The sequence below is a fragment of the Ambystoma mexicanum genome, chromosome 2p (genome assembly GCF_040938575.1).
Source record: "Ambystoma mexicanum isolate Mex_15411 chromosome 2p, UKY_AmexF1_1, whole genome shotgun sequence".
NCBI lineage: Eukaryota > Metazoa > Chordata > Amphibia > Caudata > Ambystomatidae > Ambystoma > Ambystoma mexicanum.
Genome location: NC_090923.1, coordinates 1,302,686,507 through 1,302,714,158, shown reverse-complemented (window position 1 = coordinate 1,302,714,158; position 27,652 = coordinate 1,302,686,507). Strand labels below are relative to the sequence as shown.

At 48.3% G+C, this 27,652-nt stretch overlaps 1 protein-coding gene across 3 annotated transcripts in view; it reads left to right on the top strand.

Moving 5' to 3' along the window:
* Positions 1 to 27,652, top strand: part of CCZ1 (CCZ1 homolog, vacuolar protein trafficking and biogenesis associated) — a 732,451-nt gene that overhangs the window by 102,202 nt on the left and 602,597 nt on the right. For all 3 annotated transcript variants that reach the window (XM_069645641.1, XM_069645642.1, XM_069645640.1), the window contains 2 exons: positions 1,581 to 1,678; positions 1,778 to 1,871. In XM_069645641.1, the coding sequence (XP_069501742.1) occupies positions 1,581 to 1,678; positions 1,778 to 1,871 (192 nt within the window). The remainder of the gene's footprint in view (positions 1 to 1,580; positions 1,679 to 1,777; positions 1,872 to 27,652) is intronic.

Here is a 27,652-nt window from a genome sequence, read left to right as displayed (position 1 = left end):
GGAAAACTGCCCTGCACATAGAAGGATAGGCTGTAGGCCACGTACCTGGTTGAGGCCAGTCCCACCTTGAGACTCGTTCTTCGCCTAACTCCTAGAATGGCGTTGGACGGGTGCCTCTGTCTGGCGCGGCGGCCATCTTGTCGAGCTGCCTGCCACATGCCTCCGGCGTGTTGCTTGGCTCGCTGGGCCCAGCCTCCTCCAAGAATCTGAGGCCTACCCTGCTCTTCGGGCCGAAACCCAGTAGGTGTGACACCCTTGACCCGGGGATCGGTTGAGCTGTGTTTAGGCACCCCCTCGGACGTATTGCCAGTACTAGGGCATAGCACCACAGCCATATTGCCGGTGCAAGGGCAGAGCCCCTCGGATGACAATCCGGTATAAGAACCTTCCAGTCCCTCAACACTGCCATTGGGAGGACTGAGTAGCTGAATGATAAAAAGACAAAGAGAAGAAGTATCTCCTCATGGAATTACATGACCGAAGCCAAACCCAGGAGCGCTGGTGAATTCTGCCCATTCACATCAATGCGGAAAAGGGGACTGAGGTGTGGTGCCAGAGGGCGGGGTCAGGGCAGCACATGCTCCCAGGGCCGCACCCCTGTGCGCCTCTACATTTAAAGGGGAAGACGTTTCTTTCTGGTGAAAAAGGTTCCATCTCCCGTCCCTTGTAATGGAAGGGATGCCCATGCAGTATGGAGGAAAGGGGACAGGACGTAAGAGTAATCAATGTCACTGCATCTCAAATGCATGGCCTCTCAGAAGAGGTGGTCATGGCCACTTCTAGCTAAATCAGCCGCATTCAAAAAAATAATTGAAATAAAATCATAAAAGCCCTGGCCTGGCTGACCTCTTTCCTCTCTGATCAGCCCCCCCAGGTCCAACTTTGGTCCTTCCTTTCCTCTATCTGACTCTCTACCTGTGGTGTTCCCCAGGGGTATAACCTCTCTTCCTGGCGGTTCATCCAATACCTGGCACTCCTTGCCCACTGCATTGCCGCTCTCTGCTCTAACTTTCAGTGCTATGCGGATGACACTCGGCTTGTTTTCAGGCTTCCCTCTTCCACCTCTTCTTCTTCTTGCATCTCTGACCGTCTGTCTGCTATCCAGGAGTGGTGTGCCGCTAATGATTTCTACCTTAATGCCAATAAGACTGATATTCTCCTCATCAGCACACCTGCACCCTCCTTTCCTGTCACTCTCTGGCTGGCTTCCCTTGGCGTTCTTCCTGCTCCCACCTGTAAGGCACATGAAGGGGTCTCAGAGGCTTGGGCCCCCATTTCCCCTTTTCTCCCTGTCACAACACTAACTTACCTTAAAAAAACAATAAGTGAAGATGGGCGTATGTGCAGAGGGTAAAAAAAATAAACGACATCTAGGAGGTTGACTGAACCTGGCGGGTAGGGAGAAGAGCATGTTATTTACTGTATCCATTAATTTGACTTGTATATTTCTCCCAAATGCAAAAAATGCTTAGTTTATTGGGACTTATATTTTCGTCCTTGTAGCACTCAGTAGGTTAGCCAGACCAATAATTCACCCTCCTTGCAGTATCCTTATCTTATTTGATCCTTTGTTTTACTAGGAAGAAAAGAAAATTCTTTTTTATCACCCAAACGAGGTTGAAAAGAATGAAAAGATTCGAAATGTTGGATTATGTGAAGCAATAATACAGTTCACCAGGTAGGAGAATGGAACCGTTACTGAGCCTTTGAATGTATGCCAAGCTTTGGTCCATGTGTTCTTAATGACTAATTGTGTTCCCTTGTTGTACCCTCCCAGGACCTTCAGCCCTTCCAAGCCTGCACAGTCCTTGCATACACAGAAAAACAGGCAGTTCTTCCATGAGCCAGAAACCCATTTTTGGATGGTTATGGTATGTTGGGGCATGATCTGCATTCAATTTGTAAATGTTTTTGAGCAGCAAACTTAAATGAACGCAAGCAAATGCCAGACATATTTTCAAATGTGTTGCGTGCCAATGCTATCTGCCTTTCAATGTAATTAATTGCCTGCAACAAAAGCAATATTTATCCTAAAAATAAGTCTAAACTCTTACCACCCATCAACAATTTTTGTTTTCGTTTTTTGTGGCATTATTGATATTTACTAGAGTGGGGGGACTTTCTGTTAATTCCTTAAGAGCCAAATCCACTGCCTGTTTTCAGGATATCCCTATAAAATATATGGGGAGGTTTACTCAGTTGGTGGTAATCCCGAAAACCTTTTATGGTTCGAGGTTCTCAAGGATTGGACTTGGAGATCCGTGTAGTACAGTAATGCTATATTACTGCAGCATCTGCCAATCCAATTTAGAACCCATCCAATTGCCTTGTGCCAGGATGTTAACAGCTTGACGTTTTTCACTGTTAAATCTAAACATAGACTTCCAATTTAGAAGAAGGCTTGTGAAATCCATTATCTTTGATTCTGCCCATTACTTATTGGTGGTCGCTGTTGATTCTCCATTTGTGGCCTGGCTTGGGGGGGGGAGTGCTTCTAGTGGAAAGGTATTTCTCTAGTTTGGGTGTAGCGTTTGAGCCATGCAATTTTGAAAGTGATGATCAACTATATTTTTGCACGCTACCCCTGACTTTCTTTATATAGATCTCACTTTTGATGATTCTTGCTTTTGATAGAAGGTGATTTCCTGCTGATGGTCGAAGAATAGAAGGCACTCTGTTAAAGCCGCCACAGTAATAAGACTTCTGGCTATTTGTAGCATAAAGCTGACACAAAGTTGTGTATAGAAACTTACATTATGAAGCGTATCATGTCTTAAGTTATTTGCACTCATTTTATCTGCTGGAGTTGGATGAACAGCTGAGAAGGTCATGCTGGCCTGAAATGTGATGTGTGTCACTGAGTGAGCATGTAGCTCACTTGTCTGTCTTGCCTACTACACATGACATCTAAGGTCTGCTTTCTCACTTGGCCTTCACAGTACGTAACAGTTATGAGAGGGCAAATCATGGGTAAGTACATACATAGAAGCTGGGTTGTTAATGCGGCGGCCTGTTCTTTTAAATATTTGATGCTCTTCTTCTGAACTTGTAAGATCTACATTCAATAACTCATGTGCCCTGACCACCTTTGGGATATGATTCTTGTTGAAACTGTATACAAGAGCAATGTTCTCCTATATTTTCATTGCTTGCCTGATCAAATAAACACAGAAACATAAGTTTCAAATATTTAGCTGAGGGACCTTTACAGTGAGTTGGTAAAATATTAGAGGGTAGGAATAAAGCACAACCAAATTGTCAGGATGACTCTGATGTTCTTCATTAACTAAATGTTCTAGGAAACTATAAGTTTAATAATGCCTTCCCTGCAGCCTCAAGTGGTTGCAGGGCTCCCCTTCCCAGGAGACTGTTTTCTGAGAAGAGAAAGTCCTACAACAAACTTTATGGGCTCATGCAGTGGCAGAGCAAGTGGGGAGACGAGGGATGAGGGGGCAATTACTCCCCCTTCAGCTCTACTACAGTGCTCGACGTGCCTCCACTGGCTTCTGCAGCAATGTGGCTCTCACATTGCTTGTAATTCAATTAACTTTTAGGATTTAAAAAGCCTACGCCGGAGTGCTGAGTTTCAACTTGCACGCTGCCAACAACCATGTTGATCAGCCGGCACACCCCATGTGTCTGTGTTTTTCTTGGGTGCCCCTGCGTGTCTTGAATTTTTTCCCAAACGGCGTCCATGACTCTGCCTCAAACTCAAAGAGAAGGTTCAGCACCGGTGAACACAATACCTAAGAGGAAGTGTATGAGAGTGTATGTTAGTGTGTGTGTGTGTGTGTGTGCAAACGTTTTGAGAGTGTATGTTAGTGTGTGTGTGCCTCTGACTGAGTGTATTTGGTATGAGTGTGAATGTGAATGCAGACCATTTAATGTGTTCAGTGGGGAAGTGGGGCCAGTACCAAGGTTGATCATATCTAATTTGTGGGGTCAGCTTCATGAAAGTGATTTACTGTCACCATACTGTCTTTGATAGATTGTGCTTGCCTTCACTCATTTTGGTACTGTACTTAATACTTTCACCTCTTTTTCTTTCCCCCTTAGTGCACTTTTCTCAAGATATCTCTTTTCTCTTCCTCCTTTTTCACCCTTACGATACTAATGTCACTACTCTCAAAGTCTCTCCCCTTCCTCACCCCTTTGAATACTTACTTCTTTGCACTGAGCACCACTCTTTTCCTTTCTGTCCTTAGCTTTAATATCCTCTATGCCTCTTTCACATCTTTGGGCTCCATCTTCGCTTCTCTGTGCACCACCCTCCTTCGGTCTACTTTCAACTTCTACTTCCTCATCCCTTTGGATTTCGCTCTTCTCCTGGCTACTTGCAGTCTCCCCTTCTTCACCCTTTTTAGCACCACCCACCTGCACTCTGCTTTCACATACAAGTATTTTCTGGTCTCTCCCAGCTTCCACACCTCTCTGGGACCTTTCTTTGCCCCTTTGGGCACCAACGTCCTTCTCCCCACTTTCACACATAAGCAACGCTAGATCTCTCTCCGCTGCCTTCACCTCTGAGTACCTTCTCTCTGGTCACTTTTCTTCTCTTTGGCCACCACTCGCTTACTCCTTAATAACTACTCCAGCTCTTAAGAGTATTTATATTCACACTTTCCTGGGCCCTCCCTTAAGACCTCAGGCTCTAGTACTGCTGAGATTCTTATATCTGCCCTCTTGTCTACTGAGTTTTTATACCGATTAGGTCTCTGCTGGCATGGCTTCACCCAACTTCCTGGCGCTCTACCCCAACCTCCCAAGTCTTTACCCATATCCAACGCTCGTGGTCTGGCGTCATCCAGCCTCTGAACCCCAGCCTCCTTGTTCTTTATCCACTTGCCTGGCCTCTACCCTGCGTTCAGGTTCATGTCTCCAGCCCCCTGACCCTTTCCCAATCTCTTCTTCTCTCCACTTACCTTCTCCAAACTCCTGCCTCCAGCTCCTAATCCAAGCACTCAACCTGCCAGACTGAGCCTGTGGGCTTTTATAACCCTGTGCTCCCTCCCCCTTTGGATGAGCTTTATGTGAGGTTCTGCGCCTATGTCCTGAACTTGGAGTGGGGCTGGGATTGGCTGCCCCTTAGACTCCTCTCCGCGTACTCTGGTTTTTAAGGGCAAGACCAAGCCCTTATCTGCCATCATAGAATCTATTTACCCTTTCCTCTTACTGTAAAATACTATTTGATGAGTACACAGCTTCACTGGCTTGTGAACCTCGTGATTTGGAAATCCTTTGGCAGTATTTTTAATCCCTCTGAATGTGATATGAAATGAATACTAGCTCTCAGTTAAATTGTAACACCTGTAAAGGAAAACTCTGCCAGTAGACAATGGTTTGGTAAGTTTGTATCATTGGTGGGTAGAAATGCTGCATTAAAACGACAGCATTGTATCACATGCTGAAACACAGGGAACGGGGAGAATGTCTCTGGGTCTTTGAAGTGGCTTATTATATATTCGGGGTCTTAGTCAACAGAACAGTGTGGGTTTTGAAAGTATTATCTGTAAAATGGACTCTCTTTGAATCTGTGTGTTTGCTTTCCTTCTTGGGGATTTGGGGTCTGGCTAATGGCACTTTCAGGCTATTTCACCTGGGGAGGTGAACTGCATGGATTCCTCATGTGACTGTCTCCTGCCTTGAGACGGGGACTAAGTCAGGGTGCCCTTGAGCTCCTTCCCATACCACCTTCGAGCCCATCATTCCCTACTTGGGCTGTCATCTAGCCCTTTTGGTCAGGCCCAATGATGATCCCCAGAACGAGGCAGAGGACGTCATCACTAGACCTACTTGGGCCAGGCTGCGGCTGCATGCAGCAAGAGCTCAAAAAGATGGTTCACCGTCTTGGAGTAAGGTTGTCTCATCTTCCCGGTCAACCAATGCCTTGATGGTTCCTTTAGCATGTACTAGTGCTGGGCCTAACTGTCTTTGTGTTCCTCTGTTCTACTGTTCAGACAGGAAGATCCTCCATGCCTGTGTGTGGTGAGGCCTCACAGTGTGTTCTACGAACTATGTTTACCCACTGTGTTTTTGGTGTACTATGTGGCCTGCAGGTTACTATGAGAAGGGGCTCATGAGCAGGACATCTTATGCTTAGGGGTCATGGGTAAGGATCCTGTTGGCTGTGTGGGGGGCAACGCAAACAGCTACGGATGGGGTAGAGACCCTGGCTAATCCCCTGTATTCCACCTGCGGGGCCACATCTTCATGTGAGCAGCAATTACCAACCCCAGGGTCCCTAGCCAGGGACACATCCCCCAGCCTCCTTAAAGTGACTTTGTCTCATCAGGGACTTCTCTTTTGGTTGCATGCTGGGATTGGTCGTGGACTTTGTGTTGTGTGTCGTCTGCATAGATCTGGAAGCGGTCAGAAAAGGTGTTGAATATGTTGCTTAGAGGCTGCATTTAGGCATTGAAGAGCCAGTAGTTTCGGGAAGAACTTTGGTGAATTCACTTTGCGATGGAGTGGTGTTGGGCAGACATAGTGCAGGTTTTATTTGGAAGGATTCTTTGTTGAAGAAAGATCATATCCATTGAAGGATTTGGTTGTATGTCCCATGGTCTGTTGATAAGGATTTAGTGTTTTAATGAGATGATCTGAACCAAGCCGACTCTGCAGTTGCTAAGGGGGGGACAGGCAATAGAGGGCGCCGGCCGAGCTGTACACAGGCTGCTCAGAATGTAGGCTTAGACCAGTGAATACAGCCATCGTTCCAAGCTGCCTGATTGGCTTTAGGACAAAGAGCATTTTCACCACTCTGTTTTTTTGTCCAAAATAATTAGAATGGAATAGTCTGTCCTGTGTGTTTGGTCAGAGCATGGATTACCTGTCATGAAGCAGGCCTGTTGTTTTGCTATGATTCTGTAATTACAGTATTGCAAGTCTTTCGAAAACCTTCGCTAGGAAGGGAAAGTTGCATATTGACTGGAAATTTGGTTCAATGGGGTAGAGTTTGTCATTTTAAAAGGAGTGTTTAATAGCAATGTTTGTATCATTTTTTATTTTTTTGTAGCTCTCTGGGTAGGTGTCCAGTCATAATTTCGAATGAAAAATTTCGAAAGACAAAAAAGTCGAATCAAAAATGTCGAAAAAAAAACTGTTGAATTTTTTTTTTCGATATTTTTTTTTTGGCTCTAGTTTATATAAAAAAATAGCTAAAAAATAAAAAGGGGGGGTTGGTGGGGGGAACCCCCCCATTTCAAAAAGAAAACGTCATAAAAAAAAATTCGACATTTTTTTTCTTCGATTTTCGACTTTTTGACTTTCGAGATTTTTGTATTCGAAATTATGTCTATAACCCCTCTGGATATTATATCACATTGGAGTGATTGGATGCAGATTTTTAGTTTTGGGGAGCAAGTGGATGAATTTTATTTTTTTACTATTGAGGAATGCATGATAGAGGGGGGAGCGTGTTTTCACTCCCCTTAGTAATTTCACCATTCTCTCATACCAACTTGAAGGTGACTGTTTTATGGATTTCAGTAGACAAATTATCTGTTCCCATTTGTGGATTCACCATGGCTTGTAAGGTTGTGATTTTATTGGTATTTAAGGAAGATCATGTTTGGTCAGTTCTAGGGAGGATTAGAGGCCACGTGTAATACTTTTACAGCTGAAAAGTTTTGGTGATTTGGTATTGCTGGTTGGCTATATTGAACTGCGGACGTAATCCTGTTTCTTGTTTGCAATGTTAGTTTGTAACTTCTAGGCTAAAGCAACCACACAGGAGTTTGGTTTCTGCCATTTCCCTGCAAGATTGGTCCCTGATCTTTTTTAGTCAGACCAGTTATACATTGTACTACATGTTCAATCTTTTTAGCTGGGTGTTACTTTCTTTGTGCTATTACTTCCAGAGTCAATGCTCAAAGTAGATGGCTTGGATCAGGGTGGACAGCTAATAACCTCACCGACATGTTATGTAAATCTTCGTTCATACTGTGTGGTGAACCAGAAGAAAGACTCAGACAATTTGGATTCATTCTTAAGAGGATTTATTAAATAAGAGCCATAAAGGCTAACTAGCCCTGTTGCTATGAGGGAAGTTCCCTAACTAACAAAACAAAAGCTAAAGGTGTGCTTTAACGTCCAAAATAAAATTCTTCTGTCCAAAACCTATCCAACTAACTGGCACTACCACTTTAGAAGAAACATCTATCGAAAAGAAAAATGGGAGGCTTTGCGCAATAGCCTCAACAGGGCATCTACCTGGTCCAATTCATATTTAGTGTGTTCTGATTTTCAAAAGTTTCTTTTTAACACCACAGGATAGTCTTCAGAGTCTTTGTATCAAGTTAGGGTTTCACTTTCTCCTGTTAACAAAGAAAGTCTCTTGTGAACGTTTCCATTCAACCAGGATTTTTCGTAAAACAAAAAAAAAACACTTCCTCCTTGAGTTTTGGGTTGTCCCCAAAGTCCTGTGATCCTTATACAGGTTATTTACTTTTATCCTGTTGTTTCAGATAGGGTGGTTGTCCACCCACTCTTATCAGAGTTCTGTAACTGCTGTTGCATTATCAACCTTAATTCAAAGTGTCCATATGTCTTTCTGCATCCCCCTTTCATATGGTAGTTGTACATTCAGGTTTCTTAGGCTCCCGTAACCTTGATAACTTTCCCAGCCGTATTCACAATGTTTGTGCTTTTCTCAATCTTCCCTTGATAGAATATTTGCACACTCGGGTTTCTCAGGCTTTTGTAACCTAGACGGCTTTCCCAGCTCTTATTCACAATGTTTCTATTTTTATCAGTCCCCCTTTCATAGGTTATTTGCATTTTTCAGGTTCCCGTAACCTTTATAGCTTTCCCAGCTGTTATTCACTATGTTCGTACCTTGTAACGGTTTGCGCTCTGTCAGGATTCTCAGGCACCCATAACCTTATCGGCTTTCCCTGTGGTTATTTGTCTCCGTAGCTATGGTCCAATGTGTGCAGAGCTCCGGGAAACAGACTTCCTCTAAATATCTGGTCTTGGCGTCTGTAACCGGCCTACCGGCTACCACAGCACGTTTGTGGTCATGCCACCAAAATAGACACAGGTATTCCCATCTCTGCTCTCTCTGTGACCTGGGTTCTTCAGTCGGGTAGAACGCCAACCTTCAGGTGTTGCGCTCGCCGCTTGTTTGTCCTCCTCGCTGCCACTTGTTCTGCGGTCCAGCATGGCCCGCCCCTCCAGGACGTCAACTATGCCGAGGATGGCCTCTGCGTAACGATTCTCTTTCCTCTGTAGGAATTTACTCTCTTATACACATCACAGGAGTGAACAGAGTGGTGTTCTTCATTGACTATGGAGTTCAGGTTGTGTTCAGCATTGCTGGTAGCCAATACTTGAAAAGAAGGATTCTTCGGAACATAGTCGTTGCAGGAGATATTAAGTCTTTTCCACATCCATATATGCTGGCAAGGTGGTTTGGACTACAAGTTCCGCTCTGGAATGGGAGCCCTTGTCCCCAGGAGAGGAGTCATTCCCAGTGAGGTCCGACTTGCCCAGACCCCTAAGGAGGGTCTTGCGGGGTCATCTCCCTAGCCACAAAGGGGTGACTCCCCTCTGGGTAGAAGGAACGAATTGTCCAGATTCGTCACATATGCCAAATAATAGCCAGACCTTGGTCTGCTAGAGGAAAAAAAATAAACTTGGGGAAGAAAAGAGGATGGGAAATAGATGCTACAGAGGGAAGGATAGATGTAGCAGGGGAAGAATATTCTCCGATAGCCTGGGTAAATTTCAGTCCTGTTAGCTGGAGCATAGTTCTGCAAAAAAAGGGTTACATATTGGTAAAATGTACTTCTGTTATGTTTTTATGTGTCACATTTCAGGTTCTTTGGATATGTTCTCAAGGTTCTTACTTGAGCACTTTGGCAGAAAGGTTTTGCTAGCCAACAGAACATGGTGTGACCAGTAAAGATTGACCTGGTCTGGTTGGGCTTAGCTGAGGTTCCAAGGGAAGAGAGGATCAGGGGAGTGTCAATCTGTGTGGGGGGAAGGGTGTGGGCGACCCATTCTGTGAATCCCAAGGATGCCATAATATTGAGGAGAATGTGTGTGTTCTTCCTCTTAGCTAGAGATTGCGGTCTCCCGTGAAAGGTATAATGTTGTTGATATTCTGGCGCTCGCAGAGTTCTAGCCAAAAGTCCTAGAAAAGGGTAGATGTCCCTTGGGGTCCGCTAGGGTGTGATTATTGGTTCATTATTGAACGACTGTAAGGGTTTTAAGAGAGATTCTTTGGTAGGATGTAGTGTGCAGCTTCAGATCTCTGTGTAATATCAGAGCTTTTTTTGTTTTCATTCTTTTGGAACTCTTATTGGAAGCATTCTGAAAGAGGTTGTGACAAAGTGCCCTGCGGTTCTCTAAGGTATAGGGATGGGATAACCACAAGGGCAGGGGACCTCAACCCATTCTGTGAGACTGGGCCTGGAGGTGGCATTGGTAGGATCCCATGCTCACACCACCCTCTCTGAAGAACAGGACAGTGACTTGTCATAGAGTGGCAACAACCAGCTTTGCCCTTTAAGAAATCCAGAGAGAGATTGCCAAACTCTGGAGCAGCAGGGAAACCTTACAGCAGCATTCACGGAACAAAAGACCTGACAGGGAGAGACTGACAATCACACACTTACCCTTTAGACGTTTTCAAGCCACACACAAAGACAGATCTGTTTGCGGGCCCCGGTACTCATGAAGATAGAAATTGCAAAATTGATCATTCTGCTTCATGCCCTCTACAGCGTGCATACGCCAGTATTGCAGGCCAGATGGTGCCAGCCCCAGATATGAGCTTACTTCACAGAGCTGCAAAGGGAGGCGAACCAGCTGACAAATTACAAGCTTTTCTGCCCGCAAGTTCAAATCCCTCAATGCAATATGACAGACTGGCATGCCACACACCTGTTAGAGATTGACATGCCGAGCAGCCACCCCGCATAAAGGATGCTGTCTTTGTCAGACAGGTGTGGGAATATGGCGAGAGTAGGCGTGAAAGAAAGGAGCATGCCTGAGGCGAAAGTGAAGGAGAAGAGGAGGCCCGTTCGGAGGTGGCTTGAGGCAAGGAGAAGAGTGGATAAGGAGAAGTGACATGTGACAGCTGGTTAAGGAGGAGATGGCGGAGATAAGGGGGGACGGGTGGTAAGAGAACATGAGGAAGTGGTGAAAGCAGAGGAGGGGGTGGTGAGGGAACAGGGGGGAGGAAGGGGCGTACAGAAAGCAGGATTTCAGGAACAGATGAAGAGATAGTGAAATATTAGAACAAGCAGAAATAGGCAGGAACGATTTGATAGAAAGACCTAAGACAGCCGGAGAAAGGGGTAATGAGAAGACAAGAGGAGGGAGCCGAGAGTTCAGCCACAAGAGGGAGAGCTGGAAAAGGACTGGGGGTAGAGCCATTGTGGAAAGGAAAGGAAAAACAGAATGGGCAGGCTGGGTTAGAGAGGTAAGGCATCCCAGACGCACTATACAACTGCTGGAACATTGAGGTGGGGAGGTGCTACTAGCATGTGACGAAGTGGCAAGGGTGGGGGGATGATAGGAAGAGCACGGAATGACCTCACAGCGTGACAAGAAGAGAAAGGGGCAGGAGCTCATGGAACAAGATTGTTACAAAGGCGGGAGCAGCAGGACAATCAAAAGGGGAAATTGGGTGTCTCCTAGAACACGCCAAGCCTAATCTAAACGTGCCTCCTCCAAGTCCCAAGCTAACAAGACAAATAGCAGTTAGAGACTTTGGGGGACAACGAGCCTCATGCCACTGGTTGCCAGATGTGGACATCGGCGGTGAGTGACCTCTGGACCCAGGTGCCACAGAGCAGGTGAAGGCGGGGAGGGCCAACGCTGCCAGCCATGGGAAGGAAAAATGCCTGGCAGCCTGTAAGTGATTAAAACCCCCCAGTGATTGCCAGGGCGAGGCGTCTGGATTTGGACACTGTTGCAGTCCAGGAACGGTCTTTTGGCTGGATCTTTGTCTGGAATGTTAGAGGACATCTTCGAATAAGGACTGGCTGGAGCGGAGCAGCTATGCCGACTGCTCTCTGCCTTTGCATCTTCCCCCCCTGCTGTCTGTCCTCTTGTAACACACCTTCAGTTCATGTGTAGAAGACGCGAAGGGAATGTGTCTGGCTCATGATTAATACAGGGCCTCCTCGTGGCAAAGGGTGTGGGGGAGGGGGTCGGAGTAATTGTTCTGGAGCCAGGTTTCCTTGATCCCTCAGGTTCTTCAATGAGATTGTCGATGACGTCATACTTATTTGCTGACCTGGCATTAAAGTACCCACGCTTTGGGTCTTGATTCTGGGGTGTGGGTTTTGGCCTGACTTGTGTTCTCCGTTTGGTCATGAGTTGGGTGCCTGGCGTTTATCCCTCTGAATATTTAGGCCGGCCCTTACTGGCGGTGTTAAGTAGCATAACGATTCTAATGAGCAGGCGTGCCGGGAGAGGGAGTAATCACAGGTGTTGCAAAGCCATGAATGCAGACAGAAAAAGATCCTGCAGCAAACGTGGCCAGGGGAGCGTTAGATTTAGGGGGCACTTTTGTGCTCTAAACATTGTTTTCCGGAAAGATGCTGGATTTCATTAAAGGGGCCTGGGTATCTGCTTGCCAGACCACAGAAGTGTCCGGGCAAGCACAGCAACATGAGGGACTGCAGGAATGTCAAAGTTCTTTTTTAAACCTCACCTAAAATAGCCACGGCTCCTGGCGGGAATGTTTGTGCTGATTTACAAAAAGACTTGCAAAAAGGTTGCGCCTAGCCTGGTTGTGAGCCACATCAGTTTGTCTTTATAGGATATAGGTTGGAGGGATACCTATAGGCACCGACCAGAGCAGCTGTCCAGGCGAGACCTTTTCAGTTGCCTAGCGCAGCAGGACCCGTCCTTTCACTATATTGTGAGCAGTTGTGTAATTGTAGGGCCGAATACCCACAATACATGAAAACAGTCATTGCATACGCTCTGCGGCTCTTTAAGCATCCCTCCTCGTTAGTTTCAGTAGCTTGGAAAGCAGTTGATGTAATCGTTTTGTAATGCTGGTTGCTCTGCTTTCACGTGAGCTGATGTTCTGTTCTCGTTCGCTCCCCACGCTTGTACATATTGCATGACATACTTTGAGTGTTTTCTTGGTGTTCACCATCAGATGGTGGTACTGCTATACTTGAGAGTGCTATTTGTACACCTCCCTCTTTATAGCCTGACACTGACGTTTCATAACCCATCTCGACACTCATTTCAACCCATACATTCTCTGATGCATGGTCAATGCAGCCGTGCGGCGCGCTGTCAGTAATGTCTAGGCTTTGCCTTGTCATTCAACAAGGGTCAACGCACCGGGATGCCCCGATAACTGCTAATAACCTGACTTTATGCAGATACGGATCCAGTGAATAGACCAGGCTAAAATAATTACAGTGGTATTTATTTTCCAAGATAAAGGTGTGCATTCTTAATGTTCTCCTTTAATGTGCGTGCAGCTCTTTCCTTGTTTCTGGTGCATGGACCATGTTGTTTTTACTGAGTCCTGTAGAGGAATGTCTCCCCTGAGGGAGTCCCCTGGTCAGTGAAAGCCCACCGACCTACTGAGCTGTCATTGAACGTGCAACAGCAACTTCTGTACAATCACAAGTTACCTTAAACTCATTCCCGTTCCTTTCAAACCAGAGGGACTGCTCAGAGCAACAGCATTAAAGTGATTAAGTGTGATTTTTTGCTGCCCAAATACATACTTGACCCCATTCCAATTCGTAGGTGCTTATCCAGTCCTGGGTTTTTTCTTTGCATTCTGGGAATTGTAGTCCGAGTTTTAAAATGCGAAAAGTGGAACTAAAAATCACAGAATGCAAAGAAAAAAACAGGATTGAATAAACACCTATATATTGGAATGGGTCATGATGGCAAGTATGCAAATGGACTGCAATGCTTTGCCTGCAGAGTGTGAATTGACAATGTCAAAGGGACCCCCAGACCCCGCCCATAACAAGGTTCATAAGAAATCTCATGCAGCAGTGCAAGAATAAGATCCATGAGTTTGTGAGGCTGGAGCAAGGAGGGCATTCCTGGCTACCACTGCTTACACTCTCATCTACACCAGCAGCGCTTCAGGATTCTGTCTTATCCAACCTTCCCACCCAAAATCTGTAAATGCATTTATGGACGTTATTGTCATTGGCCCTCATTACGACCCTGGCGGAAATCGGAAAACGATGGCGGAAATGCAATACCGCCATCGAATAGCGCTCGGTGCGACTATGACCCGTCACCGCAAAGTACAAAGCCATTAGCGACACCGTAGTGAACGCCAACGCTAACTGCACCAAGTACGCGCGCGCGCGCCATGCCAAACCGTAAATACCACCATGGCGCAAGGGTACACGAATTCCGACCCTAGCGGACATGTACCTAACGCCATCAAGCATGGCGGAAAGTACCATTCCGCCATGGTGAGAAGTACGGCATCGCGAATCAACCGTAAACGGCCCCACTGAGTGCCTGTACACCGCTCCCTGCCCACAAAGTACAACTCCCCGTAGGTGCAATGAAGTCACAATGCAACCAGTGAAAAGTACAAGTCACCCATGCATGCCAACGAACAAAAGAATCACAAGAGGGGTCAATGGGAGCTGCAGGGCACAGATGGCACGAATACAGAAGCCATTCCAATGGACATGACCACATTCCCCCCCCCCGAAACGCACGCAAACACAGGCACCTGTGACCAGCAATATTCCGAAAATCACAACATTCCACCAGTCCACCTGGCTGACCGGCATCTGTTACACAAAACCCAATCCCCCGCCCCTGAGCATGACAACATTCAAACAGTCATATTGGCAGCCCCCATCCCTGACCTCACTCCGTAGGCAAACGCGCCCAGCACAGTACCACGCAACTAAACTCCGAAGCTGGAACCCAATGCAGATCTCCTCACAATACAACGCTCCCCAAATAGGAATATGCCAGATCACTCGCAAAGAAGAACGCTACACGGCCCATATCAGAATAGAAATTTAATGCACAACAAAATCACCAAGCCCATACAGCCATTAGTCCATGAACTCCAAAACACATATCACCATTGTGGGCTGCATCCGCAAGGAATGACCAGCTACTACTTGTGTGACGCCCTGTTCCATCATGGTACACAGAGCCACATTCACGTACGAAAAGGCAACATGGAAGCGCACAGAACTGCAGGGCCGTCCCAATGGGGAGGCACTAGTCCAGCTGAAAGGCCGAAATGTTGCTCCGAGCCACTAGTACTGCGTAAGGGCATGTGGCCCATTGGCGATCGTCCCATAAGATCGTAATGCTGCTCCACTGATTAACACGAATCAGCAGGTGTCGGGAGTAAAAGCCATCTGCAGGAGTGGCATACAGATGGCAGTGGCAAAAGGGGAGGAGATACCTGTCAACCAAAAGAAAAGAAAAAGAACAGAATGGCCATCAGAACTACATTCGAACAACTCACTTCAATGATCACACTAAATCCACAGCCATATGCATGCTAGCCCACTCCAAAGGATCATCACCACCCCAAAGCCACTTGCGACTCATAACCATCTATATCGAGGTGTAAACACCATCACAAACGAGTGTACCTGTGCATGCGTCTGTCAAAACAGATTCCATCAGATGGGAATGTTAACGTGCATGCACACAAGTGTCTGAAGGCGCGTTGAGACAGGGAGGGCTCAACAAGGCCAGATAGACGATGGTCCCACTATGGCAGCCCTGCATCACATAGCGCAGGGGAGGCGGATAGAATCCAACAAGCCCTGTACATGGCAAACCCTGTATCAAATCACCTGGCCATGCATCCATTCATCATTCCCTCATCCCGGTATAAAAACGCCTGATTGTTTACTCACATAACATTAGAAATTTCCATTGAGTCTGTGCGTCATGCAGCCTGCAAAATCCACAGTGCCCCAGCCCGTAATTCAAGTGTTGTGAAGTAACATGTATTTGGGAACGTCCGGCCTCATCGCCCACGTCGCTATTGCGCATCCCAAACTATTCATATCAATCATTGCTTCCTCGCCATGGCCCCTGTCTCAAGGACATTGAACAATAGAACGTTATATTTGCAGTCAGACCTGTGGGCATCTCCCCGGCGCTAGCTGAAAACCGAAAGCGCCGCCCTTCGAATTCCTCATTTGCAACATCACGTCGAAAAGGCATCTGTGGCCGTTTGAAATCACAAATTAATCCATCTAGTGCGGCTGTGTGTGAAAATGGCAACTGCCTTCACCCACTAATGGGATGCCCCGCCCGTCGTTGCAACTCGGTACAGTGATGCATGAGTGCCCACCGTTACTCGAGTACTACGTTCCACTGACCCATCACAAGTCTGTTCGCGACTGCAAAGATTGTATGTGAAACAATGGGACCATAGCCGATTGTACATATCAACAAATGTTACACGGCCATCGGGTCCAAATACATGATTGCATTTGCAAGATGCCATTCCTCGAATTGCAGCGTTGTGTGCGGGACGTGCTCGCCCAAAGGGGAGAGCTGCTTGCACAGGTGGAATGAATCACCACAGGTGGAGGCCATACAGCCTGAAAACACATGAATTGCACACCCGGTCTCCTCCCACAACCACACCGAAATGCTACCGGCAGGACTCGCGATGTTGGCCCTGAGGGACCTGATAGCACTGCAAGTACTCCAACTCCAAGAAGCAGACGAACACCAACTACAACCGGCCGCACGGAGGAGACGCAGGAGGAGGAGGAGGCCAAGGCAGGGCCAGCAAGGGCCGCCAGCACAGCCGCTACCACCACGCAGGCAGCCCGCAATCCCACGCCTCCGAGCACATCCGTTCAACCTCACTGATGAGCAGATCCACACCCTCTACCGTTTGGACCGGGACACCATAGCCGCCATTGTGGACATGACACAGGCTGACCTTGTCAGCATGATAGATAGCCCAACCGCCATCCCACCCCTACTGAAGGTGGTGTCTGTACTACACTTCCTGGCCACAGGCACCTACCAGCACACAGTCGAACAGTTGCATGGCATTTCTCAGCCACTGTTCTCACGGACACTATTGCAAGTGCTCGATGCCCTCCTGCAGCACGCAGACGACTACATCTCTCTACCATGCTCGGAGCAGGAAATTACCAACACAAAAGTGGGATTCCATGCACTTGCCGGCATACCGGGTTGCATTGGTGCCATCGACTGCACCCATGTGGAATTGGTCGTCCCACATGACATGGAGGCCCAGTACCGCAACCGAAAACAATTCCATTCCCTGAATGTACAAATGGTGTGTGACTCCAACATCATTACACATTGTTGTGCCAGATTCCCTGGATCAACCCATGATTCTATGGTCTTGAGGAACTCCACTATACCACGCTACATGGAGCGACACGCAGGGAACAGATCCTGGCTACTCGGTGAGTCTCATTGCATGCATGATGATGTGGGGTATGTGATGCGGCAATGACCTGGCAGGAAGGGGGGGGGTGTGCGTACGTATCAATGGCATTCCACATCATACGTTTATCGTCCACATACAGGTGATGCTGGGTATCCACTGAAGAGATGGCTCCTCACACCAGTCCGGAACCCACGGGACCAGCATGAGGAGGACTACAACCATGCCCACTGACGTACCCGTGTAGTCATTGAACAGGCATTCGGCCTACTGAAGACTCGTTTCCGCTGCCTCAGCAGGTCTGGCGGGGCACTCCTGTACCGCCATGAGAAGGTTGCAAAGATGGTCATGGCATGTGTCATGCTCCACAACATGTGTGTACGTTGAAATGTGCCCATGCCCCCTGACGCAGAACTGCAAGCACCTGATGATGGTCATGATGAGGGTGGGGATGTGGCAGCACCTCATGGAGTCTGCGAGGCACCGGAGGGCCGTGACATTCGTCAGCATCTCATTGATGCATGCTTCTAGCACTCACGCCTGGTGGCTGATACATGGACACGGGACTCGTGGCACTGTGTGTGTCTGGTACATGCACAATATGGACTGTACGCCTATGATGGCCTAGTACACAAAGATCATTGTCCACACATCTCATTGGTTGATCGTGCACTGTTTATGGCATATGTGATATCATGTTGAACACCCTATCGACCCGCCACCCAAGTGAGCCCAACACACCCCCTCCGCCCTCCTACCTCCCCCCCGAACACCAGTGTCCAAAGATGCTCATTGTCAGTGGGCTGTCGCTATTGCAAGCCCCCTCTGCGGGTATCAGGGGCACCCCTGCCTGTGGAGCGCAGGTTCCTCCCAGATCTACGTTGGGGGCTGCCCTGGACGGAACTTGCAACGGATGATGTCTCTGCCTGCTCACGTCCATGCATGTCCCTAAGGGTTTGTGAGAGCTCAGTGAGCACACGGCGCACTGCGGCAAGTTCGGCACATACGTCTTTGGACGTCGCATGCAGTTCCCCCCTCAGGCTCTCGGTGCTTCTCTCCATTTGGACTCTCAGGCTCTCGGTGCTACTCTCCATTTGTGCCCTTAGTGTCTCTGTACTTCTCTCCATTTCTGCCCTGAGTGTCTCAGTTGATGTTTCTATGTCTGCCTTAGTGCGCCCACATTCATCGGCATGGTCCTTGAGGAGCGTGGCCAGTTGCTGCTGTTGCACGATTAACTGGTCGAGGGACTGTTGCCTCTGCTGGGCCATGGCCATTTGCGGGGGTGTCACAGAGGGGCTGTTGACCTCATGTTGCCTTGCCACAGGGTTTGTGGGGGATGGCCAGTCGTCGTCTTGTGGGTGCCCCTGCGTGGTATCCTCATGTTGTACGGGATCGGACAGACAGGGGGAATGGGACAGGTCATGGATGGATCTGACTTCGACATCCCCGTCTTCTGTGTCGGAGCATGCTGCCATCAATGGGGTGTCACCTATGGTGCTGCTGCCACCAGAGGCAGTGCCTTCTGTGGCATCCGTTGGGGGGACCTGTGGTGGTGGTGTTGTGGGCATGCTGGCTGCTGGGGTGCCTGTTGATGTTCCCTCCTCTGTGCTGCCACCTGTTGTGTGCAGCTGCCGTGTCTTGATGCGTGCAGCTGAGGTGGAGGGTCTTTGGCCGTTGGTCTTGGCCCTCTTAGCAGGTGTGCTGGTAGGGGTGTCCTGATGCTCGTCGTTTGGATCGGACCCTGTGGTGGAGTAAAGGAGGGCGAGGGTTATTAATGGGTCTGTGGGTATTGGAATGGCATTGTATCACATGCATTGGGGGGGTACCTGAGGGTGATTTGGGTCGGGGCCTTGGAGGTGCTTTCATTTGTGTGTGGAGTGAGGGTGCAGTTGTTTGGCAGCCTGCAGTTAGGGTGTGCCTGCTGCACGTGTAGTGGGTGTTTTAGGGGTTTTTAATTATTTATGTATTTATTGTGAGTTTTAAAGTGCGCTATCAGGGCGATGTGTGTGGACGTTCTCCTGGACATGTGTTTCTGTTGCACTATGTGGACACATGGTACTTCACATGATTGGACATTGTGGATTTAGCATTGTTTTATCTTGCCCACCTACCTGAATCTTCGGATGTCTGCACTCCTTTCTCCATCCCTCCGACTCCCTCTATGCTCTCCATTCCGATGGTGGAGGCACAGATTTCTTCCCAGGGGGTCAACTTGATGGGTGATTCAGGACCTCCCCCGGTGGCTGTGGCAATGTTGCGGTTGGCAGAGAGTATGCTGCGGACGCGTATCCGCAGGTCGTCCCACCGCTTTCTGCATTGCTGTGGGTTGCGGGGTGCGGTCCCCACCGCGCTTACCCGCTGTGCCACCAGAGCCCATATGGCCTTCTTGTTCGCAAGTGCCGTCCTGGTCATTTGCGTGGAGAAGACGACGGCAGCATTCTCCTGGAGGGTCTCTGTTAGCACGGTGAGTTCCTCACGGGAGAAGTGGACCTGCCGCTTGCGGTCGCACGCTTTCTTCGCTACTTTTCCCATTTTTCTTGGTTTCGCTAGGGTGGATGACGGGTTGGGGTGTGTCTCGGGGTAGTGTTTTTAGTGGTTGTGTGGTTTTTGTGGTTTTATAGGTGTACGGCGGGATGTTTCCCGTTCCGGGCCCATGTTTTTACTTCCGTTTCCGTCTATTTACGGTCACCGTACTTTCCGGTAGGCGCACACTGCGGTGTCCGCTGTGATGGGTGGCGGTATTGCACCTAGGGCGCCGTACGGCGGCGGTGTGGGCCGTTTTGGGGTCATTTCCGCCATCGCGGACTTTGCACTTCCGCCATGCCGTGGTGCTCGTGCCCGATGGGTCGGAATGGGCCGTACTTTGCTCCTTCGTGCAATGGCGGAAACGCTATTTACGCTGTGGCGGTCCGGTCAGTCACTTTCCGCCAGGGTCGTAATGAGGGCCATTGTGTTGGACCCAACTATATTAGCTTCAGACCCCACTTGTTAGACAATCCTGGCTACGCCTCTGCTAACGCCTCTGCTAACCAGTGATTCAATATCAGCAGGTCACCTCAGTCATAATAAGAATGGCATGCCAGAAAGATATCCCTGCCAGGGACCCCTGTTCCGAGACATAAAAGTCATGCTAATCTCATCACGCAGGCACTACATCTAGGTTTTAGTCTCTCTGCCCGATGGTTTATGGCTCTTGGGATCCCAAACAAATCTCAAGATAAAAATGTAAGAATTCAAATGGAGATTTGGTCCACTGCAGATTGGCTGTATATGAGTGACGCACATTTCAATCAAGCAGTTTGTTGTATTCATAGGTTATTGTAGAGCAAATGTATAGTAATTAAAAAGTAAATAGTTAAGTGTCCATCTGTTTAAGTGATACTTTGTTTTTAAGTGTAGGGCGATATATGCCATTTTGGGATGTAACGGATCTTTTTTTGGTACCAGACGTTCATACACATATGCCTGCCCTTTTTTTCAAGACAAGCGGTCAAATCTCAATTCTACATTGAAATGCGGGAAAAAAACAATGAGGACCAAACAATTATTTTTTTTGGTCGAATTTTTAATTTATTTTTGTTTTCCCCCCACTTTTTTCTTTTTTTAATATGGGGGGAGAACCCGCCCCAAGCCCAACACCCCCCACCTTTTTTATACCCTAACCCAGCTCCCCCATTTATTGTTTAAAAAGGTGCAGAAAAATTGAATAATTCGACCTGAAAAATTTGCTATTTTCGTCCTCGTTTTTTAATTTGTTTATTGCGGGGATTACCACTGTGCCCTCAATGCCATCTTGAGTGCCCACTGTAAGGAACACATGGTGGCAACAGTAAAGACAGACACAAGTGATCACCGTTCAAGGGTGTTTTATTAAACTGTATAAATGTGTGAGAAAAACGACTAATCTAAACCTAAATCAAATAATAATAAGGCAGTCCTAGTGGCGCCTTGTCAAAATAAAAGGGCCTATAAAAAAAAACGATTGCCAATCCTTACCGCACAAATGATAAGTCAGGATGTTATAGCCGGGGGGCGTGGCTACAGGTCCATGCGATAGGAGGTGATGTAATGGTGCTTCTGCTGATCCTGTAGAATCCGGAGTAGAAAACATGTTTTTAAAGTTGGTCAAGACATCTAAACTTGGAATTGCAACTGCATGATTATGCATGGAACAACATATGCTAAATCTTACAAGGATTTGTAAGCCGGATCGTGTATTGTGGACAAGAGAAGAGTTGCAGTGCCCCACCGATGAAGAATTAAGATAACGGTCGAATGAAGACAAAGGACTGAGCCGACGTGTCACAACATAGGAAGAAGAAAAATAGTGCTGTGGATGAGATCAGATCATACAACAGCCGGCTGGACCCGGAGAAATGATAAGAAGCGCAGAGCGGGCTTTCAGATCTGCACAACACTGCGGTGCAAAAGAGCCCCTGAGGTAACTGCGAGTCGAGCTGGCTGACTGCAATAATGTGGAAGGGCACATATAAGTGACTGGTGGCAAGCAAACTCTAGCACAGAAGCCCGAGGCGCCGGGAGACCTGCAAGCAGCACACTGTAGGAACAGTACGAGGAACATGAGAATTCCGCTGCACCACTCGAGCAGAAAACACAAAGTCTGGCTCTTGAGATATAGGCGGCTGCCGACACACCAACACGGCTCGTGTATGTTGGAGACATTGTAACAGCTGAAGGAAGAAACAAAATTGTATTGCGGAAGCCGTATCCAGCACGGCATAGAGCTATGTGGGAGAACTCTCCGGAAACATTTGAATAGAAAAGTTGAACACTTGGAGTGTGCTACAGTAACAAGCACAGTAGGAGGTGCGACGTGCACCTTCCGATAACAGCGAAGCCGGACAATAACAGGTGACATACGGAATCCACATATGCCATGAGCGCAGTAAGTGTGAAGATACTGGTGGAGGGTGCCTGTACTTCCGCTCTCTATATGGTAGAGGAGAGGCACAGAGGACCCCAGCCAAGATTCTCAAGCGGTAGCAATGGACGAGCAATCAAGGCCTAGCTTCTCAGGAGGTGATGCAGGCTGGTTCTTAAGTACAGTGTAGTCCCCGAACCTCCACAAAGGAATGTCCGCACACTGTATTACTGAAAACACAGTCTTTATATAATTAATATTCAAAGGTATGTACACGATCACAATAACTCACTTTGTACTCAGAAATCAACAATGATAAATATATACAATTCTAAAGTGGTACTGCCAATGTTATCAAATCTCATTGAAGCGCATCAACTGTACGGTTAAAATGTCACACAGATCAATAACGAGGAAACCAGCAATAGATCTAGGCAGGAACGTAAGATGGTTGAAACATTAGGCAGAATGCTGGCCTATGCCGATAGACACAGTTCTGTGTGGAGACCCTCCCCCCACCTGGGCAACCTGTAAAATAAAGATATATAGCACAAGCCCAGTCCATATATTGTTCAATAGCCTTATTTCATCCTATTAAGGTTTTACCCCCCCCTCAATGTACCTGGTGGAGTAGAGTTCTTCGAGGATGCGTCGAAGGATCCTTCTTGAGTGACTCCCTTTAAAGCAGGAGCCACGGATCGTCGAGAGACGTCGATGATGGTGAACTTGTCGTCGACGGCGGCGATGAGAAGTTCAAGGGTGCCGAGACCCCGGTGTCGATCCAGGCGGTGCTTGTCAGCGACGTCCTGCGAGGATGAGGTGTGCGGAGCACCTCGGCAATAGATTGTTCAGGACCGCAAAGAGTCTCAGAAGGGCTGTGACCCAGCAAGGGTGTCGAGTCGTCGAAGTCTTTGTGGTCGTGAGGTGGCGGGAAACCCACCGGCGGATTCTCCTCGCCGCGTTGGTCGTCCTCGACTTTCTCCGGCAGGAAAAAGCGGCCGACGCTGCAGACAAGGGAGTCCTTGGATTCAAATGTTCTTAGGCAAAGGGAGCGGGCTGTTCCAGTTGTCGGCGGCACAGCGTCAAGTGGTCCCCACAGCTGGGCAACACAACTTCGACGGGCTTCCAGCGGTTACACAAACCTGCAAACCCTGGTCGATGGCAATGGATTTCGACAGCGGCGAAGTCTGGGTGCTTTGCTTCGTTCTCCTCAGCGGTCCCATCTCGGGTCGGCAGCCTTTCGAGGGTATGACAGGGAGCTTCGGCGAAGGTTAGCAGTGCGCGATGGTCCCTCGGAGCACGGGAAGAGGGCGCCTTACCAGGTCCTCTCTCGGATCAGTCCTTGACGAGCTCGGCAGCTTTCAGTTCAGGTCGAAGCAAATGCAACAGCAAGTCTTCGTCTTCCAGCTGGGCGTCGAGGATCAGCAGTTCCAGTTACTCTCAAAGTGTAGACACAGTTTCTGAACGCTTCTGAACAATTTCCAGTGGTGAGAGGTCCCCAGATATACTATCTTGTCTCTCATCCACACTGCTGGGTCACTCTCAGCAGCCAATCATACAGAAGGGCATTCGTGCAGTCAGCCAATCAGGCACACAGTGCATTCAGGCCATCCTCCTCCCTCTCAGACACTCACAACAAGGAATGTGGATTGGGACAAGTACCCAGCCATTCAACACTACACACTGCATTCAGGCCAGTTTCGGGCAGGGCTGCCTCAGTCTTTGTCTCTCAGGCCAGAAACCAGACAACCACAACAAGAAGTGCAGATTGGTCACACACTCCATTCATCCCGGTCCCACCCACAGGAGGTACCCACAACATACAATCACTGGGAAGGCTCTAGCTAGTCTGGCCGGGCCTTCACAACAACACCATATGGCACTTCGACCCAACAGCCAGTCAGGGGGAAGGGACAGAGTTAGGGCTTCCCAGGACTTTGGGAAAACAAGGTAATAGGTAATAGAAAGCAAGAGGCCACAGGGGCCATCTTGTTTCCTATCAGGAATCAACTGATTCCAATGGCAGGGCCTGGGTATCCCAAAATGGAGGATACTTAGCGCACCTGTCAAATTCAGCATGGAGCTGCCACCAGCCCATACCCTGCTCTGCGGGCCACGCACAGGTGCCCAAAAACATACACTAGGGGCACAGGGTTGTACCCCCACCCATGGGTGCCATAAGGGTATCCCACGGGTCCGTTCACCGAACCAAAAGAGAGAGCTGCACCGCCAGGAGTCCCACATGAACTCCTGCGTGGAAAACACGACAGAACACACGATAAAAAAGCAGTAAAGGACAAGGATACGGAGGCCCTGTCCGATGCATATCCAGCATCACAGTAAGTGCTTTAAAAGCAGCAAGCTCACAGACTGTAATGGAAAGCCGAGTAATATAGGAGCACAGCACGCATGGGAGGTCCAGCAACTTTTAGCCCATCCAAGCCAGACAGAAAGCAGGTGGTGAGGGCACTGACAAACATTGCAGCAGTGTACAAAAGGATTGTAGAGGCGCGGCCTGTTTGGAAGGAAAAGACGGCGATCACTAGGACCGTGGGGGTGTCCCAGAGTCAAGCAGCACAGCTGGGGCCGTAAAAGCCACAACAGTGAGCACATTAAGCACTAGCCGGCGGAAAACAGGAGCAGGCGACTTCCGAAAATCCGGAGCAGCAAGGTGAAGGTACAATACGTTTGGGACAGCTATAAAGTTGCAATATATTTCACCAGGACTACAGCCTCCAAGTATTGGGCATGACACTGTACAATCCCTAAAAACACGGCAGCGTGAACCCACCGCATCCACATACAGAGAGCTCCTGGCTCAGAGCCGGTGCCAGCAGCATTAAAAAAGCCTGGGGAGCAATAGCACAAGTTGGACAGTGCCGTATGGGGAGGATTTATTGTTTAAAGGCCCTGGGGAGACGCAGCAAATTCCCGAAGGGAGCATGAGGACTGAACACAGCTAAGGAATATTTTCTCCTCCGGAGCGGACTAGCCCGGATCCGGAAGTGGTGAATAATCTGGTAAGCCCAGACAAGAGTACTCACAAGAGAAGGCACTACGCAACACTGGATAGTAGCCACAGGAGAGGTGGGCAATAACAAGTGCTGGAGCAGTACTCAATAGGGTTACGAGAAAAGTGAGGGTGATAATGCACGGCGCAGGTCTGGGCAAGCAAGGGCACTATCACCAGTCCAAAGAAGCGCCCACTGCTGCGCCTGGAGACAAAGCAGAGATGTGCTAGGAGCGGGAAATACGAAGAGGCAGTGGGAACCCCCTCAACACAGACTAAGCAGTGAAGTAACGCCAAACAAGGTATGGAACGGTAACGAGCGCCAGCCCCAGGAAAATGTAAGCAATTACTGTGCTGAACGGAACAACGGCGGTGACATGGTCCAACACAGGCACACAACGACCAAGGAACTGCAGCATACGGGATTTAGTAAGAGGGAGCGCCCCTGCACAAGTGGGCTCAACTATGGCATCTAAGCCAAATGAGGGCAAAGGGAAACAGTCTTCTATAGATGCATTTGCCAAATCTGCACAAACAACAGAAGCTGCGAGTTCATCGGCACAAGAAGTGCGAGAAGAGGAGTCTCCCAAGCAAAGTGATCAGCAGATATTAGCGGCTATAGCAGAACTAAAGTCAGCACTGGAATTCAAAATGGATGCAGTTAGTGTAGATGTGAACCTCTTGAGACAAGATGTCGGAACATTGACAGAATGCACAGGAGTGCTAGAGAAGGAGGTGAAAGCTAACGCAGGCAGTTGCAACAAAAACTCCCGGGAAGTCTCCGTACTGCAGCAGGTGAGGAATCTGGAAAGCAGGGCCAAAGAGGCGGAGAGTTGAGCACGAAGGAACAATGTACGGATTGTGGGGCTTCCGGAAGGTGAGGAGGGTCCATAACCCGGCAGAATTTATTGAGAATATGCTGTTGCAAGAGATAGGCGCTGAGTCCCTCACCAAGGGGTTCACAGTTGAGAGGGCGCGCAGAGCCCTGATGAGGAAACCACTGCCAGGAGCCCCGCCTCGGCCGATAATTGCCAAGATACTGAATTACAAAGACAGAGAAAGGATTCTGGAACACTTTCGGAAAGGAGGAATGATTAGTCGGGCATCGGCAACCATTACGGCATACCCTGATTATACATTCCTGGTACAGAAAAGGAGGATGATCTATGTGGCAGTCGAGAGGAGGTTATGCGCAGCAAATCTTAAATACATGTTATTGTATCCAGCAAAAATGAAGGTCCTACATAAAGATCGTGCTTTTTCTTTCGAGACTCCGGAAGATGTGAACAAATGGATGGACACTATGAACATGTCGACGGAGCACGACGGCCAGACGAGAAGCGACAGTGATAAGTGAATCTGCATTGCTTAATTAATGCATACATGAGCCGCACTATGGCAATACATAATGATCTGACATTGACAGTCGAGACAGTCGGATGCTAAACTTATAGTCAGTTTAATGCAGGAAGCACTGGTGGCGCTTAGCCCTAAGCGACACCAGAAATCACACTGTCGCACACATTAGTTTTGGGCAGATGAGCAGCGGAAGAGAGAAGTGAACCTGCATTGCTTGAATATTGTACACTTGAACTGTTCAAGAGCCATTGTGTAATGCTCAGATATTGACACTCAAGTTAGAAAATTGAATATTAGAGTACAGTTAGCTAAATGCAGGAAGCACCGGTGCCGCTTATCTCAAGATGACACCAGGATCACGCTATCACCCCATTAGGTTAGGTTAGGTAGGATACTAGTAGTTCGGGATCCTCCCGCTGCACTCCGAATACCGGCAGGTAAGCCGGGATTGGAGAGAGATGCAGGGATGCCTGAGCTTCGGATTCGAAGCTGGGCAAATGTGGGGGATTGTTGAGGAGAGAGAGGGGGGGCAGTTGGGATAGTTAGAGGGAAGTTGGCCTACAGACATGCACAGCAAGTGGAGGGTGGAGAAGATAACTGGTGGGTGAAGGTGGGTGAAGGTGGTAAAGCTTAAAGAAGATGGCGGAACTCAGAATAGCAATCCGGAACATTAGGGGTTTGAACAGTTACATCAAACAGAGTAATGGCATATTTAAGACCTCAAAAAATTGATTTAGCCCTACTGCAAGAAACGCACCTGACTAAAGACAGACAGGACACTTTGGCACGGAAATGGGGAGGGGTGACCTTGGGTTCTACATACTCGGCATATGCCAGGAGAGTGCTGATATGGGTGGCACTGACAGTTCCATTCAAGGTACTCCAGACCTACCTTGATACAGTGGGTAGGCTGATCATATTACAGGGGAAGGTGGAAAACAGAGAAATATGCGTTATTAATACATATGCCCCTAATCACAGCCGCATATTTCCGTTCCTTCTATACCGAGATAGGCCTGTATAG